General features: G+C 38.7%; 1 protein-coding gene across 2 annotated transcripts in view; it reads left to right on the top strand.

Annotated features, from left to right (window-relative positions):
- The window catches only part of COL14A1 (collagen type XIV alpha 1 chain), a 250,358-nt gene that overhangs the window by 51,993 nt on the left and 176,374 nt on the right, over positions 1-21,991 (top strand). For both annotated transcript variants that reach the window (XM_027854062.1, XM_027854061.1), the window contains exons 7-9: positions 15,347-15,502; positions 16,740-16,859; positions 18,791-18,955. In XM_027854062.1, the coding sequence (XP_027709863.1) occupies positions 15,347-15,502; positions 16,740-16,859; positions 18,791-18,955 (441 nt within the window). The remainder of the gene's footprint in view (positions 1-15,346; positions 15,503-16,739; positions 16,860-18,790; positions 18,956-21,991) is intronic.

Genomic DNA, 21,991 nt, shown 5'->3' with positions numbered 1-21,991 from the left:
AAGAAAGTAACAAGTGCGTGAAGCTTTGGCTCCTTTCGTGGGTCACCGGAGCAGAAGGACAAATGGTGATTCTTGGAATGAAATCTGACATTAAGGTGTCTCAGAGTGAGCTTCAGGCACCAGTGATTGACAGCGCTCCTTTTCTTCCTCCCCCCCCCCCCCCCCCCCCCCCCCGTCATCGTTCACGGAAATTCCCCACCAAACAAGTTTAACTCGTGGAACTTTTCATTTTGCTTCTGCCTTATTTCCTAAGAGAAAATATTAGAGGTCATAAGGATTTTGGCTGCGATAGAATCAAGGAAATACTGACTGAGATGCAAGGCTGAAAGATCGGGGGAGGGGTTAGCGATACCTGATAAAGGTTAAAGTTTTTGTTGGGTGCCTTTGTAAGTTTTCCAGGGGAGGGAAGGTGGATTTTTGTATCTTCTAAGCTTTCAGAATATTGTAATTTATATGATTTATATGATTTCATATATGTAATTTACATAATTTCAGGAACCTAAAAAAGTCTGGGGTGTGTATGTTTGTGTATGTATATGTGTATATATATGTATATATAGCCGTATGTATATATAGTAACGTGTATTTATGGTAATGTGTATATATGTTTAGCTCTCTTTATGTATATGTGTATAAACACACACATGCATATATATACACATATATGTATATATAACTGTATGTCTATATAGTGATGTGTATGTTTATATATTTTAGCTCTCTATGTGTATGTGTATGTGTGTATATATATGCATATACACATACATATGTGTATGCATATATACATATATACTATATGTATGTATACACAATGATGTGTATATATTTATATATATTTAGCTGTCTATATGTATATGTGTGTGTATGTACATATACAAGCAAATATACACGTACATTTAGCAAATATTTATTGAGCACCAGCTATGTGTTATTTACCTACCTGAGCAGAAAATTGTAATTGTGCTCTGAGGGCAATGAGATAAAATTCCCATTACAGATCTCAATCATCTGCTCTGTGTTGTGCTTTGAGTATGTTGTACTTTGTATGTACAAAGTACATGCACGTACAAAGTATGTACTTTGAGGTATGTTGAGGTTAAGTGACTTGCCTGGGGGCATGCAGCTATTAAGAGTCAGGACGGGATTTGAATCCAGGTCCTCCTGGCTGTAAAGCAGAGTTTTATCTATTATGTCATGTAGCATTGTGGAATAGTATAAAGAGTGTTGGTTTTGGAATCAGTGGTACTGGGTTCAAAACCTTCTGCTTACTAACTGGTTTTGAATTGAACAAGCCATCTAAACTGTCTTCAGTTTCCTCATTTTAACCAATCAAAAACCAAACATTTTTAAGTACTTACTATGTGCCAGGCACTGATCTACTTTCAAATATGAAACTGTCCTTACCCTTAAGGGGCTTACATTGTGTTACAACACATAAGTTTATAAAAAGTAAGTGTACGGTAGTTTTTTGGGTGAGAGATGCTAGCAGCTGTGGGGATCAGGAAAGGCCTCACACACGTTGTGATGCTTTACCAGACCTTCGCTGCTGAGGTCACTTTTAGCTCCAAATCTATGATTCTGTGAACTTAAAACTAATATTAGATTAATGGACTGCTAGCCAGATTTATTGACCTTTACAGCTTGAAATTTATCCCCAATTATATCTATTCCATCCTGGTACTGAACAAGCAGACATAAATCTTAGTTTTGACAGAAATAAATGAAAAAATCCTTGGTTGTTTTTTTTTCTTTCTTAGCACTTGAAAGTTGTTCATCAAGTTGTTGTTATTGTTTAGTCATTTTCAGTCATGTCCAACTCTTCATGACCCCATCTGGGGTTTTCTTGACAGAGATACTGGAATGGTTTGCCATTTCCTTCTCTAGGAAGGAAATTTTACAGATGAGGCAACTGAGGCAAAGAGGGTTGAATGACTTGCCCAGCCTCACACAGCTAGTAAATGTCTCAGGCTAATTGTTATTATTTCAATCAAAGACTTTCCAAAGAGTGCTACAGATTATTGCAAAGACTTTTCATCTGATTTAGGAGAATGAACCCATAGTAGGAGCATTTAGACATGCCTATACAATGGTTCTTATGTATCATCCATCTCCTTCCCCCAAAGAAACTAATATTGTATTTCTAGCCTCAACACCCAGCAGGCAGGCAGGTGGTGTCATTGTGCCAGATGCTTCTGCCTTAGGAGTTAACCTAGATTCAGGGCTTCTTTGTTGCTGAGAACTTTGCAAACAGGGAAAATGGAGCTCCATTATCCAAATAACTGTAAGCACCTACAATAACAAAAACCTACAATAAGCTAAGGATAAGGGACTGATAACACTAAGTGAGATATAACTGTGGCTTATTGTTGGGAATTCTTTACTTTAGGCTTTTCAAATACCAGGTGCCCAGGTTTTAGCTCAAATAGCTTAGTCCAAATTAGTATTTAATTATAAAAAATGGGAAATGTCCCTTTTTCCATACAGATTAAACTTTTTTTTGGGAAAAACCCTCTAGTTTTTAATATTGGAGAATAGTAGAAAAGAGCATTGTCAATTTTAAAATTAAGCAAATGTGCTCACATCACCTGTGTTGATTAATGCCTTGAGATTGTTACTTCAAAACAGACATCAAGACTGAAAGAGGAATGGGTGGAAGGTGGGCACTCAAGTGGGATGGATGTTAAATCAGGTGAACCTTTTGGATCATTAATTCCACAAACATTTATTAAGTGCCTTCAATATACCAGATACTGTGCTGTGTGCTGGGAATACAAAGATTAAAATGAAATAGTCTCTTCTTCTAAGTAGTTTACACTCTGCTCTACTTTGGGAGGGGAATTTAATATATCCATTAGTAAATAAATGCAAGGTCTATACCAAGTATTATTTACTAACTCATTGTGCAACCTGGAGCAAATCACTTACCTTCTAGGGTCTTAAGTTCCCTCGGTTATAAAGTGAGGGGCCAGTAAATGTCTGAGGTCAGATATGAACTCAGGCACTCCTGACTCCAGGGCCAGTACACTATCCACCACTTAGCTGCCCCAGGTGAAAGGTAGAAATATATAATCAGTGTGGAAAGATAGGTTAAGTTCAGAGTGTGAAGGCCGTTAAATGCCAGAGGAGTTTGTACTGGATCCACAGAGTATAGGGAACCCTAGGAGTCTGCTGAGTAGATGAGGAACATGGTCAAATTTGTCCTTTGGGAAAATCAGTTTGATGATTTCTCTGAGCTCTGATTTCCTCATTAGTAAAATGGTGATAATATCATGTATACTATCTAACTCGGTATTATTATGAAGCCCAAATGAGGTCATGTATGTAAAATACTTTATAAATGTCAAAGCACTCTCATAAATAGAAGCCATTATGATTATCATCACCATCCATATAAGCCTATGAAGTAGTCAGAATAAGCAAGAAATGAAACTTCTAAGTTAATAAGAAGCAATGTGGTACAATAGACAGAGAACTGGACCTGGAATCAGAAAGACTTTAGTTCAAAATTCTGTCTCAGATACTTAGTGACAGTGGCACCCTAAGCCTCAGTTTCTTCGTCTGTAAAATGAGGGGGGAGGATTGTATTGATGACTTGTAAACTTCCTTACAGTTCTCAATCTAAAATCTTATCGCATTTGAATAGTGCATTACAATTTACAAAACACTTTCCTCTCTAAGACTTTATGAAGCAGGAGGTATAAATATTATTATCTTCATTTAACAGATGAGGAAACTATGAGGCTCAAAGATTTTAAATAATTCATTGAAAGACACATAGCCAGAGTAGCAGAGCTAGGGCTTGGAGCCATATCTTTTGCCTCCAAAACCAGCTTTCTTTTCCAGTCCACCTATATCCATTAAGATACTGAATATTGGACCTAGACTTTCCTTCCCAGCCCAGACTAGGAATTGTCACCCATTATTTTTACTTGAACAAATTAAGTGGTTTTTTTCTAAACAGGCTACATTATGTATAAGATCTCTGGAAAATCTCTGTTGGTTGTTGGTAACATAGTTTGTTTTGTGAATACAGTTGTGCAGGAAGAGTGACTGACAATCCAAATACCTTGAGGCCAGATTCAACAAATATTTGGAGAGGCTGAGGAAGTGCACTGACATATATGCGTTCTTGTTAATTTTCTGCTACTGTTGATGTTTTTCATCTTTTTCACTTTTCATCTATCTCCCTGCTTCCCTTCCCTCAACCATGAGTGAGTCGATGAGCCCAAAGGTTGATCGCCTTTGTGTGCTGTGAGGTTTATAAAGGCATCTAGCACACTTTGGTATATTTGTGCAGATGAAAATGAGTGTTGAATGGGATCCTGGCAGATAGTCCGCACACCAGCAGTCTCTCTCTCACACTTACTTCCAAGGACACAAATGCATCCACGCAAACGCAGCCACCTGACCCTGGTCCACCAGATCATGGCCTGACCAGCTTGCCCTGTCAGCTGCAACTCTAAGCTGCCTTCACCCTTCCTCTGCCAGTAGCAGCTGCTGACCCTGGGGTGTTGGTGTGAAAAAATTCGGCAGCGTGGGGAAGAAAGCAAGAACAGCAGCACGTGGGAGCATGAGACATGTGGATGGGGAGCAATGTTGCATATGATTAATTGTGTAGTTTTCTTGTGGGCTGGGCAGGAGGCTTTGGTTTCCCTAGCTGACTACTTACTATTATCAATGATTTGGCTCTGTGGCTTTATCAAGCACTAGTTTATTATAAATGCTGAGCCTCTGGGAATCTGGTTATAACAATTCACTTGAGTAGTGGTTTGTTATCTGCGCGTATGTGAATATAATTTCAATCCTATGCTTCATTCAACCTATCCAGTTTTTCACCAAGACATTGGATGCTAGGCAATATATTAGCACATTGCCATCAGTCTTATATGTCATACTTCTTTCCCTCTTTCTCCATTTTCTATCACCTCTTGCTGTGGGAGTCATAATCTAGAAAGGATGTGATAAACTAGAACACTATGGCTTCATACAAAATCTTTATGACAGCCTAGACCCAAGCTCATATCCTGAGCACAACTGCTCAAGATGTAGTCTCTCCCTCTAGTAGCATGAAAGCTCTTTGAGGGTAGGAAATGGCTTACTTTTGTAAGCCACCATGTATCCTCAGCAGGTAGCCTGGTGCCTGGCACATAATACATACCTGTTGATTAATTGATTCTTGGAGCCCCATTAAAGAAAAAGTAGTAGCTTGGGGAACATTAATCAGCTTATAAAAAGGTGTATAATGCTATTTATTATAAGACAGCTGAACTGAAGTGGCTCTAAAATGGGCACATTATTAACGGTAAGATTACAAGATCCATTATTCTTTTGATATATGAGTACTCCCTCCAATGGGGTGATGAAGTGGACAGAGCACCGGGTTCAGAATCAGGAAGACTCATCTTCCTGAGTTCAAAATTGGCTTCAGACATTTACAAGCTGTATGATCCTGGGCAAGTCACTTATCCTTGTTTGCCTTAGTTTCCTCATCTGTAAAATGAGCTGGAGAAGGAAATGGCAAATCATTCAAGAATCTTTGCCAAGAAATTCAGATATAACCACAAAGGGAGTCATGAAGAGTCAGACATGACTGAACAATATCTCTCTCCAATAAGGAGATTGCCCTTTAGTAGATGGACTTCTTTTCTTCCTGTGCTTGAAAAAAATCCATCTCCTCTCAATGCCTTTACTTCCTCACTACCCACTGCTTCCTCAGTCCTTTGCAATCTAGTCTTCATTCTTGCTACTGTCCTGAAAACAATGATGATCCACGTGGGCAAATCTAATGGCCTTTTTCTTTTAGTCTTCATTTTCTTTTACTTTTGTGAAATGTTTGGCACTGTTGACCACTATTCCTCCCAAATACTATCTCTACCCTAGATTTAAGGGATTCTCCTTTTACCAGTATAACCACTTCTTCTCTCTCTCCTTAGCTGACCCTACATCCTTTCATTTCCCCTTACTGTAGGTGTTCTCCAAGGTCTATCCTTAGCTCTTTTCTGTCTCTACATTCTTTCATTTGCCAACCTCGTTCATCCCCACAGCTTCAACTACCCATTTCTATGTATATGACTCCTAAACATGTATTTTCAGTCCTGACACCTTTTCTCAGTTCCACACCTACCCCCCAACTGCCTTCAGGACATCTTTCCTGGATGTTTTACCAGCACCTCAAACTTGACATGTCTAAAACTGACATTGTTATCTTTTCCCCTAAACCTTCTTCTTTTGATCTCACTATTTTTGCCTAAGTTTCTATCATTCAGCCACTCTCTCAGGTTCTTAACCTTAGTGTTATCTTTAACTCTTTCCTCTCTCTCATCTCGCATATCCATTCAATTTCCATGCCTTGACAATTTCACTTCTGTAATATTGCCTAGGGCAGCTAGGTGGTGAAGGGCATAGAGTACTGGGCCTGGAGTCAAGAAGACTCCTCTTTCTGAGTTCAAATCTCGTCTCAAACTCCTACTAGCTGTGTGATCCCAGGCAAGTCACTTAACCTGGTTTGTCTCAGTTCCCCATCTGTAAAATGATCTGGAGAAGAAAATGGCAAACCAGTATCCTTGCCAAGAAAACCCCAATTGGCGTCATGAAGAGTTGGACAAGACTGAAAAATGGCTCAACTCAATAATATCTCCTAGGTGGCCTCCCTTTGCTATCTCCATAATAACCATTTTAGTGATGGTCCCCATTACAACCCTCTTGGGCTATTGTGAAATTCAACTAATGGGTCTTTTCTCTTTCTCTGTCATCATTCTAATTCATCCATTAGTACCTGAGGGAAGTGATGGAAGAGTGTGTTTTCTTTGGAAATCAAATCTTTGGTTTAAGGAGTTCTTAACTGAGTGTTTGTGGACTTATTTTTTAAAAAAAATTTTGATAACTGAATTTAAATGTAATTGTTTTGATTTATAAATCCTATGTATTTTATGTATTTAAAAACATTATTCTGAAAAGGAGTCCATAGGCTTCATCAGACTCACCAAAGAGTCCATGATACAAAAAAAGCTAAGAACCTCTGTGTGGCTTCATATTTATTTAATTTCTATAGTGTACTGGAGATTAGGGACATGAGGCAATTGAGAGGGGATTTTTTTTCTTTCTTTCTTTGTTTTGCTATGGCCAGTTTGATGTATTTATAAAATGCTCACATGTTCAGAAGAACTGTCCATGGTAATGAAGTGACCTGCTACCCACTTCTTCCTGGCCCCACCTTTGAAGATGTATTTAAGGATGCCTAGGAATCTTGACCCACCCATTTGAATCACTGGGGGTTGCAATAATCACCAAACCTCTGACATTTAAAGCTTTCCTACCATTTCAGTCTTCTTATACTTTACTCCACTTTAAATAATTTAGGATCAACCTATGCTGTCCTACATGCTATTCCTCACACATGGAAATCCTTGTCCTAATTCCATGCCTTTGTACAGGCTGTCCCTTGCCCCCTCATCTTTACCTCTTCCTTTCTTCTATCCCACCTTCTGCAGGAGGATTTCCTTGGTTGCCCCTGCTGTCAATGCCTTTCCACTAAGATTATTGTTTATTTATAATATATACATACATATGTATCTATATCTATAGCTATATGTGGAATATTTCCAGTTATTTGATGTTGCCTCCCCTGTTAGAATGTATACTCCTTGAGGGCAGGGACTGTTTTTGCCTTTCATTGTATCCCTAGGATTTAGCATAGTGTTTAACACATAGAAAGTGTTTGATGATGCTTGTTGACTGATTGACCCCTAGCTTTTGGGCATTCAGTTGGTCCCTCTCCACAGCCAGTACAGAGCTTGACCTCTGCTATCTGCAGGCTCTGGAATATTATTTATGGCCAGAATGGAAGCAGGAGGACCACCTGCCGGCTTCTAGGGGATTAAGACAAAGATGAACTAAACTCAATCCCTAGGAACTGGAAGTGGTGATTCTGATTCTGTGCAGTCTCTGAGACATCCTCCCTGGGAGTCTGGCTGCATAGCAAGTACATTGGGAAAAAAAAATCATCATTTAGTGAGTGACTAGCTTCCTGTGTTGGGTTGAACTATGGGCACCCATCAGGCTAGCTGATGCCAGGCCACAAAATTGGAATCGTTTCTGGCCTTTCCTCCCATGTGAAAATCTACAGCTAACTCTACAATCCATTAGACATCTTCTAGGCCAAGTCTAGTTCTATAAGCACAATTTTACATTTGTATGAGTGTTTATAGCTTCTTTACATTGTCTTTTATGCTCCCTGTGACAACTGTCAGAGGTAGGGAGGTCTGTTATATGATTTTTTTTTAACAGATAAGGAAATTGAGGTTCAGACAGCTGGAGTCACTATACCATGGACAACATATTTAGGATGCAGAAGGACCAGGATTGGCACCCAGGTCTTATGACTCCCAGTATAGTGAGCTTGTTATGCAATGAAAAACAAAGATATTTTATTTTCTGGTTTATATATTTATTTAACAAAAATTTGTGATCTGCACTTTGTGTGGATCAGGCTACACATGGACTGTTGCAAGGTTTGGCAAATTATGGCCTGTAGGTCAAATCTGGCCTGCCTTTTGCTTTTGTATACCCTGCAAGTTAAGAATGTAAGCTCATGGGCTGCACAAAAACAGACATTTGGCCAGTGGGCTGCAATTTGCTATTTGCATTTGTTGTTTTTTTTGGGTGCCGCATTTTAAGAGAAATACTGAGAAACTAGAATGCATCCAGGTGTTAGGGTCTAGGGCAAATATGATGGTGAGGAATCTGGAAACCATGCTATATGAGGAAGAATTGAAGCAATTGGGGACATTTTAGCCTCAAAATTAAAAAGAGATATGAGAGTTCCCTCGAAAACTTGTCAGCCAACTCACTTGAAAACCAGTCATGTAGTTGAGATAATAGACTTATTTTATGCTGTTCCAAAAGGCAGAACTACAATTTTTGGGTGGAAGTTATTTTGAAGCCACTTTTGGCTTAATGTAAGGAAGAACTTCCTAATAATCAGAATTGCTCAAACTGGAATAGTCTGCCTTGGGCAGTCATGCACTCCAAGTATCTGTTTGATCAGATTCAGCTGTTTACATGTACATTCTTTTATAATACTTGCCATCCAAGAGTTACATCTCTCAAGTAGAAGTTGGATGACCATCTGTCTAGGATCTCTTAGAGGATCTCTAGGTAAGACATTGGATTGGAGAATCTCTAAGGACCATACCAGTGTTAAATTCTTTAATTTTGTAAAATTCCTCAGTGATTGAGATAAACTCATCTGCTAGATGAATAGAACAAATAGATCTGTCCAAGCTGATGTTATTCCATAGATGACCCTTCTATTCTCTGAGGACCCCATCCTTCATCTTTCCATCTGTACCTATTCTATGGGATTACCTAAGGTCCTCTCAGTAGTAGCAATGTGACATTTCTATTGAAATGCTTTATAAGGGTAAGTTTCAGATGTGTTTACCATGAGCTTAGATTTAAAAAAAAATAACATATGGAAAACTGAATTTAATTCACCCAGAGGCAATTTAAGTAAAATAATGTTCTGTGATAATTCCTTCAAATGTCTGAGTTATTGAATTAAATCCTTGCCTATTTCGCCATTTTCTTAGTTTCATAGGAAAAAAAAAAGAAAAGATCGGACTGATAAAGAAAGCTTAAGAACATTTGTGTTGATGCCATCATGAGGTTTTTTGGATAAGTGGAGTTTGATCATAACCCGTAAATGATTGTTTTTCATTCAGTTCCAAATTCAAGTCATGGTAAATATCAATGAACATAAGGAAGTCTAGTATAGCCAAATCTGATTACAAGATGTCATCAGATACTTTAAGCTGGTTGGGTGTCTGGATAGCAAGAAAGATTACATCTAATGAAGGAAGTGGGGTTTATTTTTTTTATGTATCAAAGTGGGCCTGTAACTTGTTTGGTAGTTCAAAAAGTCTTTCTTAGAAAAGAGCAACTATTGCTTCTCTTTATTTGAAAATGTTAATACTATAGTCAAAACTGTTCCATAGAAGAGATTTTTTTGTTTTCCTCTTAAAGAATCCAAGTGGTACAGTGGATAATGTTGGACTTGGAGTCAGAAAGACCTGAGTTCAAATCTAGCTTCAGACGTTTGCTAGTTGTGTCACGCTGGGCAGTCACTTAACCTTTCAGTGACTCCGTTTCCTCATCTGTAAAATGGGGATAATAATTCCTTATCTCCTACGATTGTTGTGAAGATCAAATGAGATCATACTTGTAAATAATTTTGTAAATACCATATAACTATTATTATTATTATTGTTTTACATTAGCAAGAGTGATTTCTTAAGTTTGAATGCTGTTAAGTAAATAGATGAGAGGAATCATGTTGTAGTGGATAGAGAGCCAGCCTTATAGTCAGAAAGACCCAGTTTTGAGTCCCAACCTGAGTTTATTATCTCTTCTGCCCCTAAAATATACTGACTATGAGATCCTGGGCAAGTAACTTAACTTTCCAGTCTCCAAGGCAACTCTCTGAGGATATGTTTCAGAGTAGTTGCCACTGTTTTGGTAATTACTTCTCCCAGAGTTCCCAGCATCATAAAGATATATAGACATACTGTAATTTAAAGTGTAGTGAAAGCAATACTGGATAAGGTATTTCAGAGTTGGAAGGCCTTGGTGGGCATCTAGTCTAATCCATACCAGAAAAATAATCTCTTCTATGTTGTACCTGGCAAGTAATGATCTTTGTTGTATTCAGTTCTATCTGACTCTTTGTGACCCCATTTGGGGTTTTCTTGGCAAAGATACTGGAGTGGTTTGCCATTTCCTTCTCCAGCTCATTTTACAGATGAAGAAACTGAGGCAGACAGGGTTAAGTGACTTGCCCAGAGTCACAAAGTAAGTGTCCGAGGCAAGATTTGAACTCAGGAAGATGAGTTTTCTCAATTCTAAGCCCCAGTGCTGTATCCACTGTGCCACCTAGCTGCCCCAGCTAGTTATCTAGGCTTTGCCAAAAGACCTTCAGTAATGGTGGTCCCACCTCAATTGGGGCTATTTTTTAATACTGGCCCATATTCTTCTCCAATATAAACTTCTGAGATTTGTCCTTACACACAAGACCCTTGGGTGCAAGTTGAATCCAAATCTCAATTACTGGCCTGAAGTTTTTAGTTTTTAGTTTTTTTTCCATTTTGTTAATTAATTAATTTTTAGTTTTCAACAATCACTTCCATAAGCTTTTGAGTTTTAAATTTTTATCCCTACCTCTCTCCCCACCTCCCTCCCTTAGACAGTGAGCAATCTGATATAGGCTCTACATATACATTCCTATTAAACATTTTCACATTAGTCATGTTGTAAGGAATAATTAGAACCAATAGGAGTAATCATAAAAAAGAGGAAACAAAACAAAACAGAAGAAAAAAAAGAGCAAATAGTACGCTTCAATCTGCATTCAAACTCCATAGTTCTTTCTCTGGATTTTCTAACATGAGACTTCTGGAGATGTCTTAGATCCTTGCATTGCTGAGAAGAGTTAAATTGATCAAAGTTAGTCATCACACAGTATGGCTGTTACTGTGTATAATGTTTTCCTGGTTCTGCCCACTTCACTCAGCATCAGTCCATACAAGTCTTTCCAGGTTTTTCTGAAGTCTGCTTGCTCATCATTTCATATAGCACAATAGTATTCCATTACATTCATATGCCACAACTTGTTCAGCCATTCCCCAATTGATGAGCATTCCCTCAATTTCCAATTCTTTGCTACCACAGAAAGAGCTGTGTATTTTTGTACATGTGGGTCCTTCTCCCATTTTTATGATCTCTTTGGGATACAGACCTAGGAGGAGTATTGCTGGGTGAAAAGGTATGCACAATTTTATAGTCCTTTGGGCATAGTTCCAAATTGCTCTCCAGAATGGTTGGATTACTTTACAACTCCACCAACAATGCATTAGTGTTCCAATTTTCCCACATCTTCTCCAACATTTATCATTTTTTTTGTTTTGTCATGTTGGTCAATCTTATAAGGCCTAAAGTTTTTAAAGTAATGAGGCCAAGATCTAGTCACCTGTCATTAGGAAGTGCCTTGTCCATGTATGTACATATAGCACTTAGAAATATTGCAGGGCCATCTCCAGTCGTCCTGATCTATATCTCGCCACTGGACCCAGATGACTCTGGAGGAGAAAGTGAGGCTGGTGACCCTCTCTCACTCAAATCAAAGTCAGTTGCAAGTCATGTCATCGACTCACTGATGTCATGATCCTCTTCGAGAACAAAGGACAAACACAACAACTTAGAAATGTTACCTGGGTCTGGAAATTTACCTGCCACTAGGACAGACCAGACTATTGTGGTTGAGGCAAACCACATAAGTATTATGAAAAACAGAACTGCGTTTTCAGGAAATGCTACTAGTAACAACTGACTTTGAAGAGTTTTACCAAAACAGTGGCAACTACTCTGAAACATCCTCAGAGAGTTGCCTTGGGGGCTAGAAAGTTAAGTGACTTGCCCAGGATCTCACAGTCAGTATATGTCGGGGTAGAAGAGATAATGAACTCAGGTTGGGACTCAAAACTGGGTCTTTCTGACTCTGAGGCTGGCTCTCTATCTGCTACAACTGAGTTTGGAGAGTATTTGACATCTTTATCTCATTTGAGCTTCATGGCAACTCTGCGAAGTAGTTACTAATAAGTATTATTATGCCCATTTTACAGATGAGTAAACTGAGGCCAGGAGTGGGTAAATGTCTTGTCCATAGTCACATAGCTAGTAAATGTCTGAGGACAGATTTGAACTTGCGTCTTCTTGATTCAAGGCCGAGTACTCTTATCCACTGTGCCACTTAGTTGCTTCTGGGTCACAAGGTCACAGGAGTGGAAGCTTGAGTTCTGGTTGGACGTGGAAAATGAATAACCTGAAAGCTATCCATAGCCTTTTGAGAAACAATAAAAGCTATTTTATCCCCAAAGTGAAAAAAAAATGAAGAGAATTTGGTCTCTTGAAGAGTCATTTCATTTAAATTACTCACGCTACACTGCCCAATGTAGGCTACATTAGAAAACCAAGCTGACTTTCACTTGATGACTTCTTACAGTCTTCCATTGGGAAAAAAATGTTCATTGAGTAATAAAATGGGATCATGTCTGTGGTGATGCCTGCCGTATTTGGGGGGACAAAAGGAATGCCAGAATTTGATCTACAGTTGGGTTTGATTTCCAGGTTCCAGTAGGACATCTTAGGCATTGCAGGCAGGTTCCAGTTTTCTATAAGGAAGCTTCAGATAGAGGCTTTTTGTCAGCCAACAACTTATCTTCACTGTGACTGACTAGATATGGGATACTTCTGGCTCTCCCTTGTACCCCTTCTTCTGGCTAGTTCTAATTTGTCTCTCAGAGATGCCCAAACTTAGAGATATCTCCATTCCAAATGTTCATATGAGCTATTTGTGCCTGAGCTGTGGTAGAGCCTTGTATGCTTGTATTGGTCTGATCAGCCACGGCTGGACACACTGTACCTTGATCCCAACATAGTGACATCATTTTGGGCCTTTTCAAGAATGAAGGACAACAACCACAAATTTGTCTCTCACCTATTCAGCTACAAACTCCGTAACCTTTTCCCATCCCTCATGATCTGGCAGAAAGGATTTGATAAAAATAGTTTTTTATAAGATTTGAGTTTTGAGCTACATAACCTAAAGTGTATGGGTTGTTCAAGGAGGACTAGTATTTTTGGTGTGAGGGCTTGCTGACTCTTTCCACCTTTGGTATCTCCCTGGCACTCAACTCTTACCTATAACTCCAAGGAGTTGTACCATACACAGCAGCCACACCCCGGTAAACCATCTAGGCAAACAGGCTAACCCAGGTAGAGGTTAACTGACAGGCATCAAACCCGTCAGTGAGTTAGGGAGGTGTCAATGGGCAGATGAGAACAATTTATTCCAATGGCCATGAAGGCAACTGAAGCAGGTGCTGTAGAGCGCTTGGAGCTTGGTCAGACATCCAAGATGCCGAGGTCATCCACTGCATTCTAGCCATTGCTAGTCTTGCCGCTGGACTTCCATGACTCTAGAAGAGAGAGTGAGGCTGATGACTTTGTGCAACTCTGTCTCACTTAAATCTAATTCACTTGCAAGTTAAGACATCGCTCATGATATCAATGGTCCTCTTTGAAAACAAAGGACAAACAACAAACTTAGTTTCTGTGCTATGGATCTAGATGCTTAATTTGTTTAGAGGGTTTTTCAGCCAGAGAGAAGGATCCTGATGTACTAAGTATATATAGAGCTGATCTGAAAAATGGTGAAATTCCTTTGGCAAAATTCTGTCTGCTTGATATAGAGATTAATCTATTTGCTGATCATCTATTTGAATATTTAAATCATCCCAGCATCAGAATTTTATGATTATATAGACAACCCAGTCAAGTGGATTTGAGTTTGGAAATGGTTTTTTACCTCCTGGTACTGCTTTAAACTCCATTCATTTTTGGTATAGTCTAAATTCCACCCTCAGCCCTTTTTTACTATTTTTGTTTCAGTCTCTTCAAAACCAAACACTTGGACCTGTTCTTTCACCAAACACTTGGATCTTTCCTTGAATTTCCTTGAATTCATGAAATCTACATTTCTTTCCTGGTATTTCTTCCCTCCAACACAAACTCTGAATGCAAGAGTTCAGACTGCTTACTGGAACTCTTCCGATCTTAATTTGCCTTTACCCCACCCCTAGACATTACCTAGATCTTTTCCTGAAAAGAGTCTGCAGGACAAAGCCCAAAACTGTATCACAAAGACAGACACCACGTTCCAGAATAGTTGAAAGCAAGGTGTGAGTTGCCAGGGTGGTGTGAAGTTGCAGTATTTTTCTAAAGTATTTCCAGACTATTGGCTTTATTCTCTAATCATTCTTGTGATTTTTCTCTTAGTAAAATGAATTTAGGGCAACTAGGTGGCACAGTGGATAGGGTCCTGGGCCTGGAGTCAAGAAGACTCCTCTTCCTGAGTTCTAATCTGGCCTCAGACACTTACTAGCTATGTGACCCTGGGCAAGTCACTTAACCCTGTTTGCCTCATTTTTGTCTTTTGTAAAATGAGCTAGAGAAGGAAATGGTAAACCACTCCAGTATTTCTGCCAAGAAACCCAAATGGGGTCATGGAGAGTTGAACATGACTGAAAAATAACTTAACAACAACAACAACAACAAAAATGAATTCAAGAGAATGGTCATAAAAAATCTGGCAACATTCCTTTAAGGAGACTCTGACTGGGCTCTTAGCTGTAAGCTATGGAAGGTGAACCTGAAGGAAATTAAAACAATCACTGGTATGTATTTTCCCCACAATGAACAGATCACAATTTATTCCTCTTACTTTTATTTACAGAAGACAAATTTGTGTGCAAAACACCAGCCATTGCTGATATTGTGATCCTGGTAGATGGCTCATGGAGCATTGGGAGATTCAACTTCAGACTGGTTCGCCTTTTCTTGGAAAATTTGGTGACGGCTTTCAATGTGGGAGAAAATAAAACTCGAATAGGTAATGTTTATGGTTTTACTGGTATCAGTGACAATAAATTCAATGTAAAATTCTTCAATGTTTAGGCATTATAGATACAGTAAGACCCCTTTCTACAGTGGCTTGTAACATATGCTGCCACTTTTGAATGGGTGGTTGTACCTGGTTGCCTAATATGGCACCTTTACTATAGCACAACTAATGATAGAGGCTTCTTGGTCTCTTTTATTCAATGACTCTTTAAAGAAGTTAAATCATAAGCATTTACAAGATGAAAGGGTGAACATGGAGTCTTACTAAGGCTTGCCCATGTCAATACTTCAGGGATGCTCTCTCCATTGAGATGGATTGCAACCTTTTTAAGTTTTATTAGGTGGTCCTTGGAGGTTCCTGTGGTAGAAAAATAATCACTCTGAAACCAGGTCGGGGATGAACTCCTCCAGATTTAGCTAGACTAGTCTTTACAAAGGCAATCTTTCTATCTTCCCTGCCTGCTATGGCCTTTGAGAAATCTAGGATCAGTTCCAAACCTCAAGGACATTGATGGAGGTGAAATCTGCTTCATTGTATTTAGAATCCATAGGTGCATTCCAAAGGTTAAAAAAACTTTTTTTTTAAGTATAGAATTATAATCATTGAGCATTCAAAACACAGCCCTCTATTTTTTTAAAAGCTTAAAATTATACTGTGTAATAAAAATTAATGGATTTATTCTTTTACAATTATAAAATTATAGTTAGTTGAATAATCAATCCTTCATCATTTGGAGTTAGGGATGGAAAGCCTGTGAGAAATCAAATCCTCCCAAATGTGGAATTAAGAAAATTGGACACAATTTCAGTCCAAGAGAAGTTTTGCCAAATTAAGGCTGGCCAACAAAGACGCCGGAAACCTTTGAACAATGTATTAATTTCATCTTATAACTCATGATTTAACTTCTTTAAAGAGTCATTTAATAAAGTTATTCCTTTGGGAAGTAAAAAGGCAAATTCTAGTCATTTTGTCTGCACATAAATTAAGCAAATCATATCGTCAGTTATGAATTGGTTTCCCATTTTGGCCAGAAAATATAAATTTTCTTAGCAGATGGGTATGGATTGGTTATATAGTTTGATGGGATTCTTTTCTATGAAAAACACATCCAGTTAGTTCTTCAAAGAAATAAATTCCAGAAAACATTTGTTTAGAGGAATCTAGTAACCATAGCTTAGTGACAAGTTCATCTGTTGCCATGGACATCTTCCTGTGTCTTTGTTAGGCCTTGCACAATACAGTGGTGACCCTCGGATAGAATGGCATCTGAATACCTTCAGCACCAAGGATGCGGTGATTGATGCTGTCCGGAATCTCCCATACAAGGGAGGAAACACTTTAACAGGTATTTCTATGTGTGCTGTTCTCAATCTCAGCAGCTCTGCTTCTCCTGATGGTCCTTCCATTTCTCTGTGCTGCTACTTAGTAGAAATCTGTTTAACATGTTTCAACTAATCTATTACTAAAAATACTTGGGTTTCTTCTACCCCAAATATACCATCAGGAGGCAAAGCTGGGAAATTTCTTCCTTCTTCCCAGCAAAAACAAAACAAAACAAAACAAAAAAAACCAAAACACAATTGGAGTCCCAAAGAGACTGCACTAGGCCAGATAAAGATAATATTTTGACTTGCCAATCTCAGGTAGTGTGCTTGAATCTCATACTTTATGCAGTTTATTCATCTTGCCCCAAACTTTAAATTCCTTTAAAAAATTAGTATGGGGGCAGCTAGGTGGCATTGTGGATAGAGCACTGGCTCTGAAGTCAGGAGGACCTGAGTTCAAATCCAGCCGCAGACCAAACACTTGACACTTACTAGCTGTGTGACTCTGGGCAAGTCACTTAACCTCAATTGACTTAAAAAAAAAATAAAGTTAGTATGACACCTCTTTCCCCAGTGAAAAGTAATTGCTGTCACATTTCCAAAGACATAGTCATCACTTTTTATTTTTTTCAGCCAATTCTTTTTTTTTTAATTAATTAATTTATTTTTAGTTTTCAACATTCACTTCTGCAAGTTTTTCAGCCAATTCTTAATGGAAAAATGGTTCTATAGACTGAGGTCAGTGGGAAAAGTAATACAGGAAGTTTTCTTATAACCATTTTTGATGGTAGGTAAATGCTATTTTTTCCATCAAAAGTCAATGCGTAAAATGTGGATGAAAAGAAAATATAAAAGACGCCAAATTCTGAGTAATTATAAGGATCCATCTTTGTCCCAGAGAAAGACTAATGAAATATAACAATCTCCTTTCAACAGAGACAGACATTTACAGGTGTAGATCTCTGCAAACACTGTTAGACATGGATGGTTATCGAGTTGATTGGATTTACGTAACTATTTTTCTTTGTTACAAGAGAAGATTTAAGTGCTGTTGGATGGGGGTGGTGTGTTATATCTGGATAGAACTGGAGAGGTAGGCAGCATGGTGTTGTGGATAGACTAGAGCCTAGACTTAGAGTCAGGAAGACTTGGCTTTGAATCCTGCCTCAGATACTGACTAGCTGTGTGGCTTTGTTCTGGATTTGAGTTTCTTTATCTTTAATAAAAAGAAATTGGACTCAATTAACTCTAAGGTCTCTTCCAGCTCTAAATCTGTGATTCTATGACTGCAGGATAAAACAAAATTCATCAATAAAACTTATTTTTTTTTAAAGGCAACAAACATTCTCCAATTCAAACAAAATGCATATGGTAATTGGCTTTAAAGGATGAGGTGCAGTTGAAATCACTGTTTTTGAGAAGGAATTTAATGACATTTTCATTAGCCCACTAAAAATCATTTAGTGCTTCTGTGGCAGGCCTGGTTTTCCTGGCTGGAAAGTGATAAATGGGAATGGCAACAGGCCCAGTTATCATGTAGCATTTTAATAGATGTTTTCCCCATAATCCTTTGCTTTAAACAGAGAATCATCGTGGAGCTGCTATTGCTGAAATTGTTATTCTGGCTACTTTTTAGCCTACGTCCAAAAGGACTCAGTCTCCTTGGGTATGGGAGCCAGGGTCTATAGATCATCTTGTCCAAACTCTTTATAAAGACCAGTCCCTAAAATAATGCAATGTTTTATTTTTCTTATTCTTTACATTGGTGTGAACTTGAATTTTTTCCCTTGTATTTGAGCTATCAAGCCTGAAGGTTTTTTAAATGAGTTTTTGCCTATTGTAAGCATGTTATCTTACGTAATCCATAAGCTATCTTTCATCTTGAAGTTAGATTTTACAGATTAGAAAGACCGTTTTGTTAGTAACTGTTATTTAATTTTTACACTTTCAGGTCTTGCCTTAAATTACATTTTTGAAAATAGTTTTAAACCAGAAGCAGGATCAAGAACTGGAGTATCCAAAATTGGCATCTTGATCACAGATGGAAAATCTCAAGATGACATAATCCCCCCATCAAGAACTCTACGTGATTCTGGGGTTGAACTCTTTGCAATTGGTAAGTATTGCCTTATTGCTCTATTTCAGCAGTAGCCAGTAGACAGAAAATTGTCTTTTTTCTGGATGTAGTGAAACAACCACTAGAATTCAACTCTGAAAATCTGGATTCTTTTTTTCTGACTCTGCTACCAACTTGCTGTGTAAGCCTATGACTTAACCTATTTTATCTCAGTTTCCCCACCTGTAAAAAGAAGGTAGTAACAGTATACCTCACAGGGTTGGTGGAAGGACAAGATGAGATCAAGTAGAAGTATTTGGAAAAGCATCAAGTGCTATGCAAATATGGCTATTGGTTTTAATCATCTTTTAATCAAATAGATCCTTTGTTTATGTAAGTCAGGTGGCCCTGTGGATAGAGCGCCAGACTTGACATCAGTAAGATCTGAGTTCCAATCCAGCCTCAGACATTTACTAGCTGTGTGACCCTGGGCAAATCACTTAACCTCTGTTTTCTCAAATGTGAAATAATGATAATAATAGCACTCACCTCACAGGGTTGTTGTAAGGATCAAAGGAGATAATTACTATTATTATTATTGTTATAAAGTGCTTCCTGTATGCCAGACACTTTCCAATTATTATCTCATTTGATTCTCACAACAACCCTGGGAGGTGGGTGCTATCATTATCCCTATTTTACTGATGAGGAAATGAAGACAAATAGAGGTCACACAACTGGTGAGTTTCTAAGGCTAGATTGGAACTCAGGTCTTGCTGACTCCAAGTGTGGCACACTATCCACTGTGCCACCTAGTTGTAATGTACTTTGCAAACCTTAAAGTGCTATATAAATGATAGCTATTACTATGATTATAATTATGAATGCCCTATCTGCATATTACCCATTTGCTGATAGAGATATTTGGAAGAAAATTAGGAAAAAAAAATTCCTAAGGAGAAATAGCTAGAGAGTCCTGGAAAGATTTCAGGGGATAGTGGCCAGCTTGATGAGGGGCACAAGAGACCATGCCTTAAGAATATTGGTTGATTTTCTTCTGGGGGTGGAGCCAAGATGGCGGAGGGAAAGCCGTGACTTGCTAGAGCTCTCCCCCAAACCCCTCCAAATACCCACAAAAAGTGGCTCTAGACAAATCCTAAAGCAGCAGAACCCACAAAAAAACAGAGTAAAACAAATTTCCAGCCCAAGACAACCTGGATGGCTGATCGGAAAGGTATATCACACCAGGCTGGGCGAGGAGCACAGTTCGGTGTGTGTGCGCAGGCCGCAGCGACCCTGGAGCAGGCCTCAGAGGACTGAATCACGGGCAGCTGTGGTGGTTTCCAGACTTCTCAACCCACGAACGCCAAAGACAACTTAGAAGGTCAGTGGGAAAAGTCTGTTACTGTGGTGAGAGAGAAGCTAGATCTCAGCCACCCCAAGGGCAGCAGCTGCCTTCTGAGCTTCTGGCCCACAGACTGAGGAGGAATCCAGTGGCTGATCAGAGGGGGAGTGCAGGGATCTCTTTGCCAGGGCTGAGGCAGGAATCTCTTGCTTTGCCCGTGCTTGGATCTGGGTCACAGTTCTGAGGGGCGGTCCTGGGGCGAGAAGGAGCACTGGCATGGTGGAGCTTGTTGTGGCAGTGGAGAGGAAACACCTCGCCCCTTAACATAGCACCTTGGAAGAACTGACACTTTTCAGGTCCCTAGAAGTATCTCTGAAAACAGCTGTACAAACCCCCGAAACTTGGGACAGTACATTCTCCACATTGGAAACAGACTCTTACCTTAACAAAGAGTTTAAAACTCAAGTAATTGGTTGGGATCATGAGCAAGCAGCGCAAAAAGAGTCAGACTGTATTATCTTACTTTGGTGTCAAAGAAGATCAAAACATACAACCAGAAGAAGAAAACAAAATCAAAGCTCCTACATCCAAAACCTCCAAGAAAAATATGAATCAGTCCCAGGCCTTGGAAGAGCTCAAAAGGGATTTTAAGAAGCAAGTAAGAGAAGTAGAGGAAAAACTGGGAAGAGAAATGAGAGTGATGCAAGAAAATCATGAAAAGAAAGTTAACAGCTTGCTAAAGGAGACCCAAAAAAGTACTGAAGAAAATAACACCTTAAAAAATAGCCTAACCCAAATGGAAAAAGAGGTCCAAAAAGCCAATGAAGAAAAGAATGCCTTAAAGAGCAAAATTGGCCAAATGGAAAAGGAAGTCCAAAAGATTACTGAAGAAAATACTTCCTTAAAAATTAGAATAGAGCAATTGGAAGCTAGTGACTTTATGAGAAATCAAGACATTGTAAAACAAATCCAAAAGAATGAAAAATTAGAAAACGATGTGAAATATCTCATTGGAAAAACAACTGACCTGGAAAATAGATCCAGGAGAGAGAACTTAAAAATTATTAGACTATCTGAAAGCCAAGATCAAAAAAAGAGCCTAGACATCATATTTCAAGAAAATTATCAAGGAAAACTGCCCTGATATTTTAGAACCAGAGGGCAAAATAGAAATTGAAAGAATCCACCGATCTCCTCCTGAAAGAGATCCCCAAAGGAAAACTCCTAGGAATGTTGTAGCCAAATTCCAGAGTTCCCAGGTCAAGGAGAAAATATTACAAGCAGCCAGAAAGAAACAATTCAAGTATTGTGGAAACACAATCAGGATAGCATAAGATTTAGCTGCTTCTACATTAAGGGACAGCAGGTCATGGAATATAATATTCCGGAGGGCAAAGGAGATAGGATTACAACCAAGAATCACCTACCCAGCAAAACTGAGTATAATTCTTCAGGGGAAAAAATGGTCATTCAGTGAAATAGAAGACTTTCAAGCATCCTTGATGAAAAGACCAGAGCTGAATAGAAAATTTGACTTTCCAATACAAGACTCAAGTGGAACATGAAGAGGTAAACAGGAAAGAGAAATCATAAGAGACTTATTAAGGTTGAACTGTTTACATTCCTGCATGGAAAGATGATATTTGTAACTCATGAGACCTTTGTCAGTATTAGGGTAGTTGGAGGGAAAAAATTATGTGTTTGGATAGATAGATAGATAGATAGATAGATAGATAGATAGATAGATAGAT

The sequence above is a fragment of the Vombatus ursinus genome, unplaced genomic scaffold (assembly GCF_900497805.2).
Source record: "Vombatus ursinus unplaced genomic scaffold, bare-nosed wombat genome assembly UNPS02010284.1, whole genome shotgun sequence".
NCBI lineage: Eukaryota > Metazoa > Chordata > Mammalia > Diprotodontia > Vombatidae > Vombatus > Vombatus ursinus.
The sequence above is the reverse complement of the archived record's forward strand: the minus strand, read 5'-3'. Positions and strand labels throughout refer to the sequence as shown.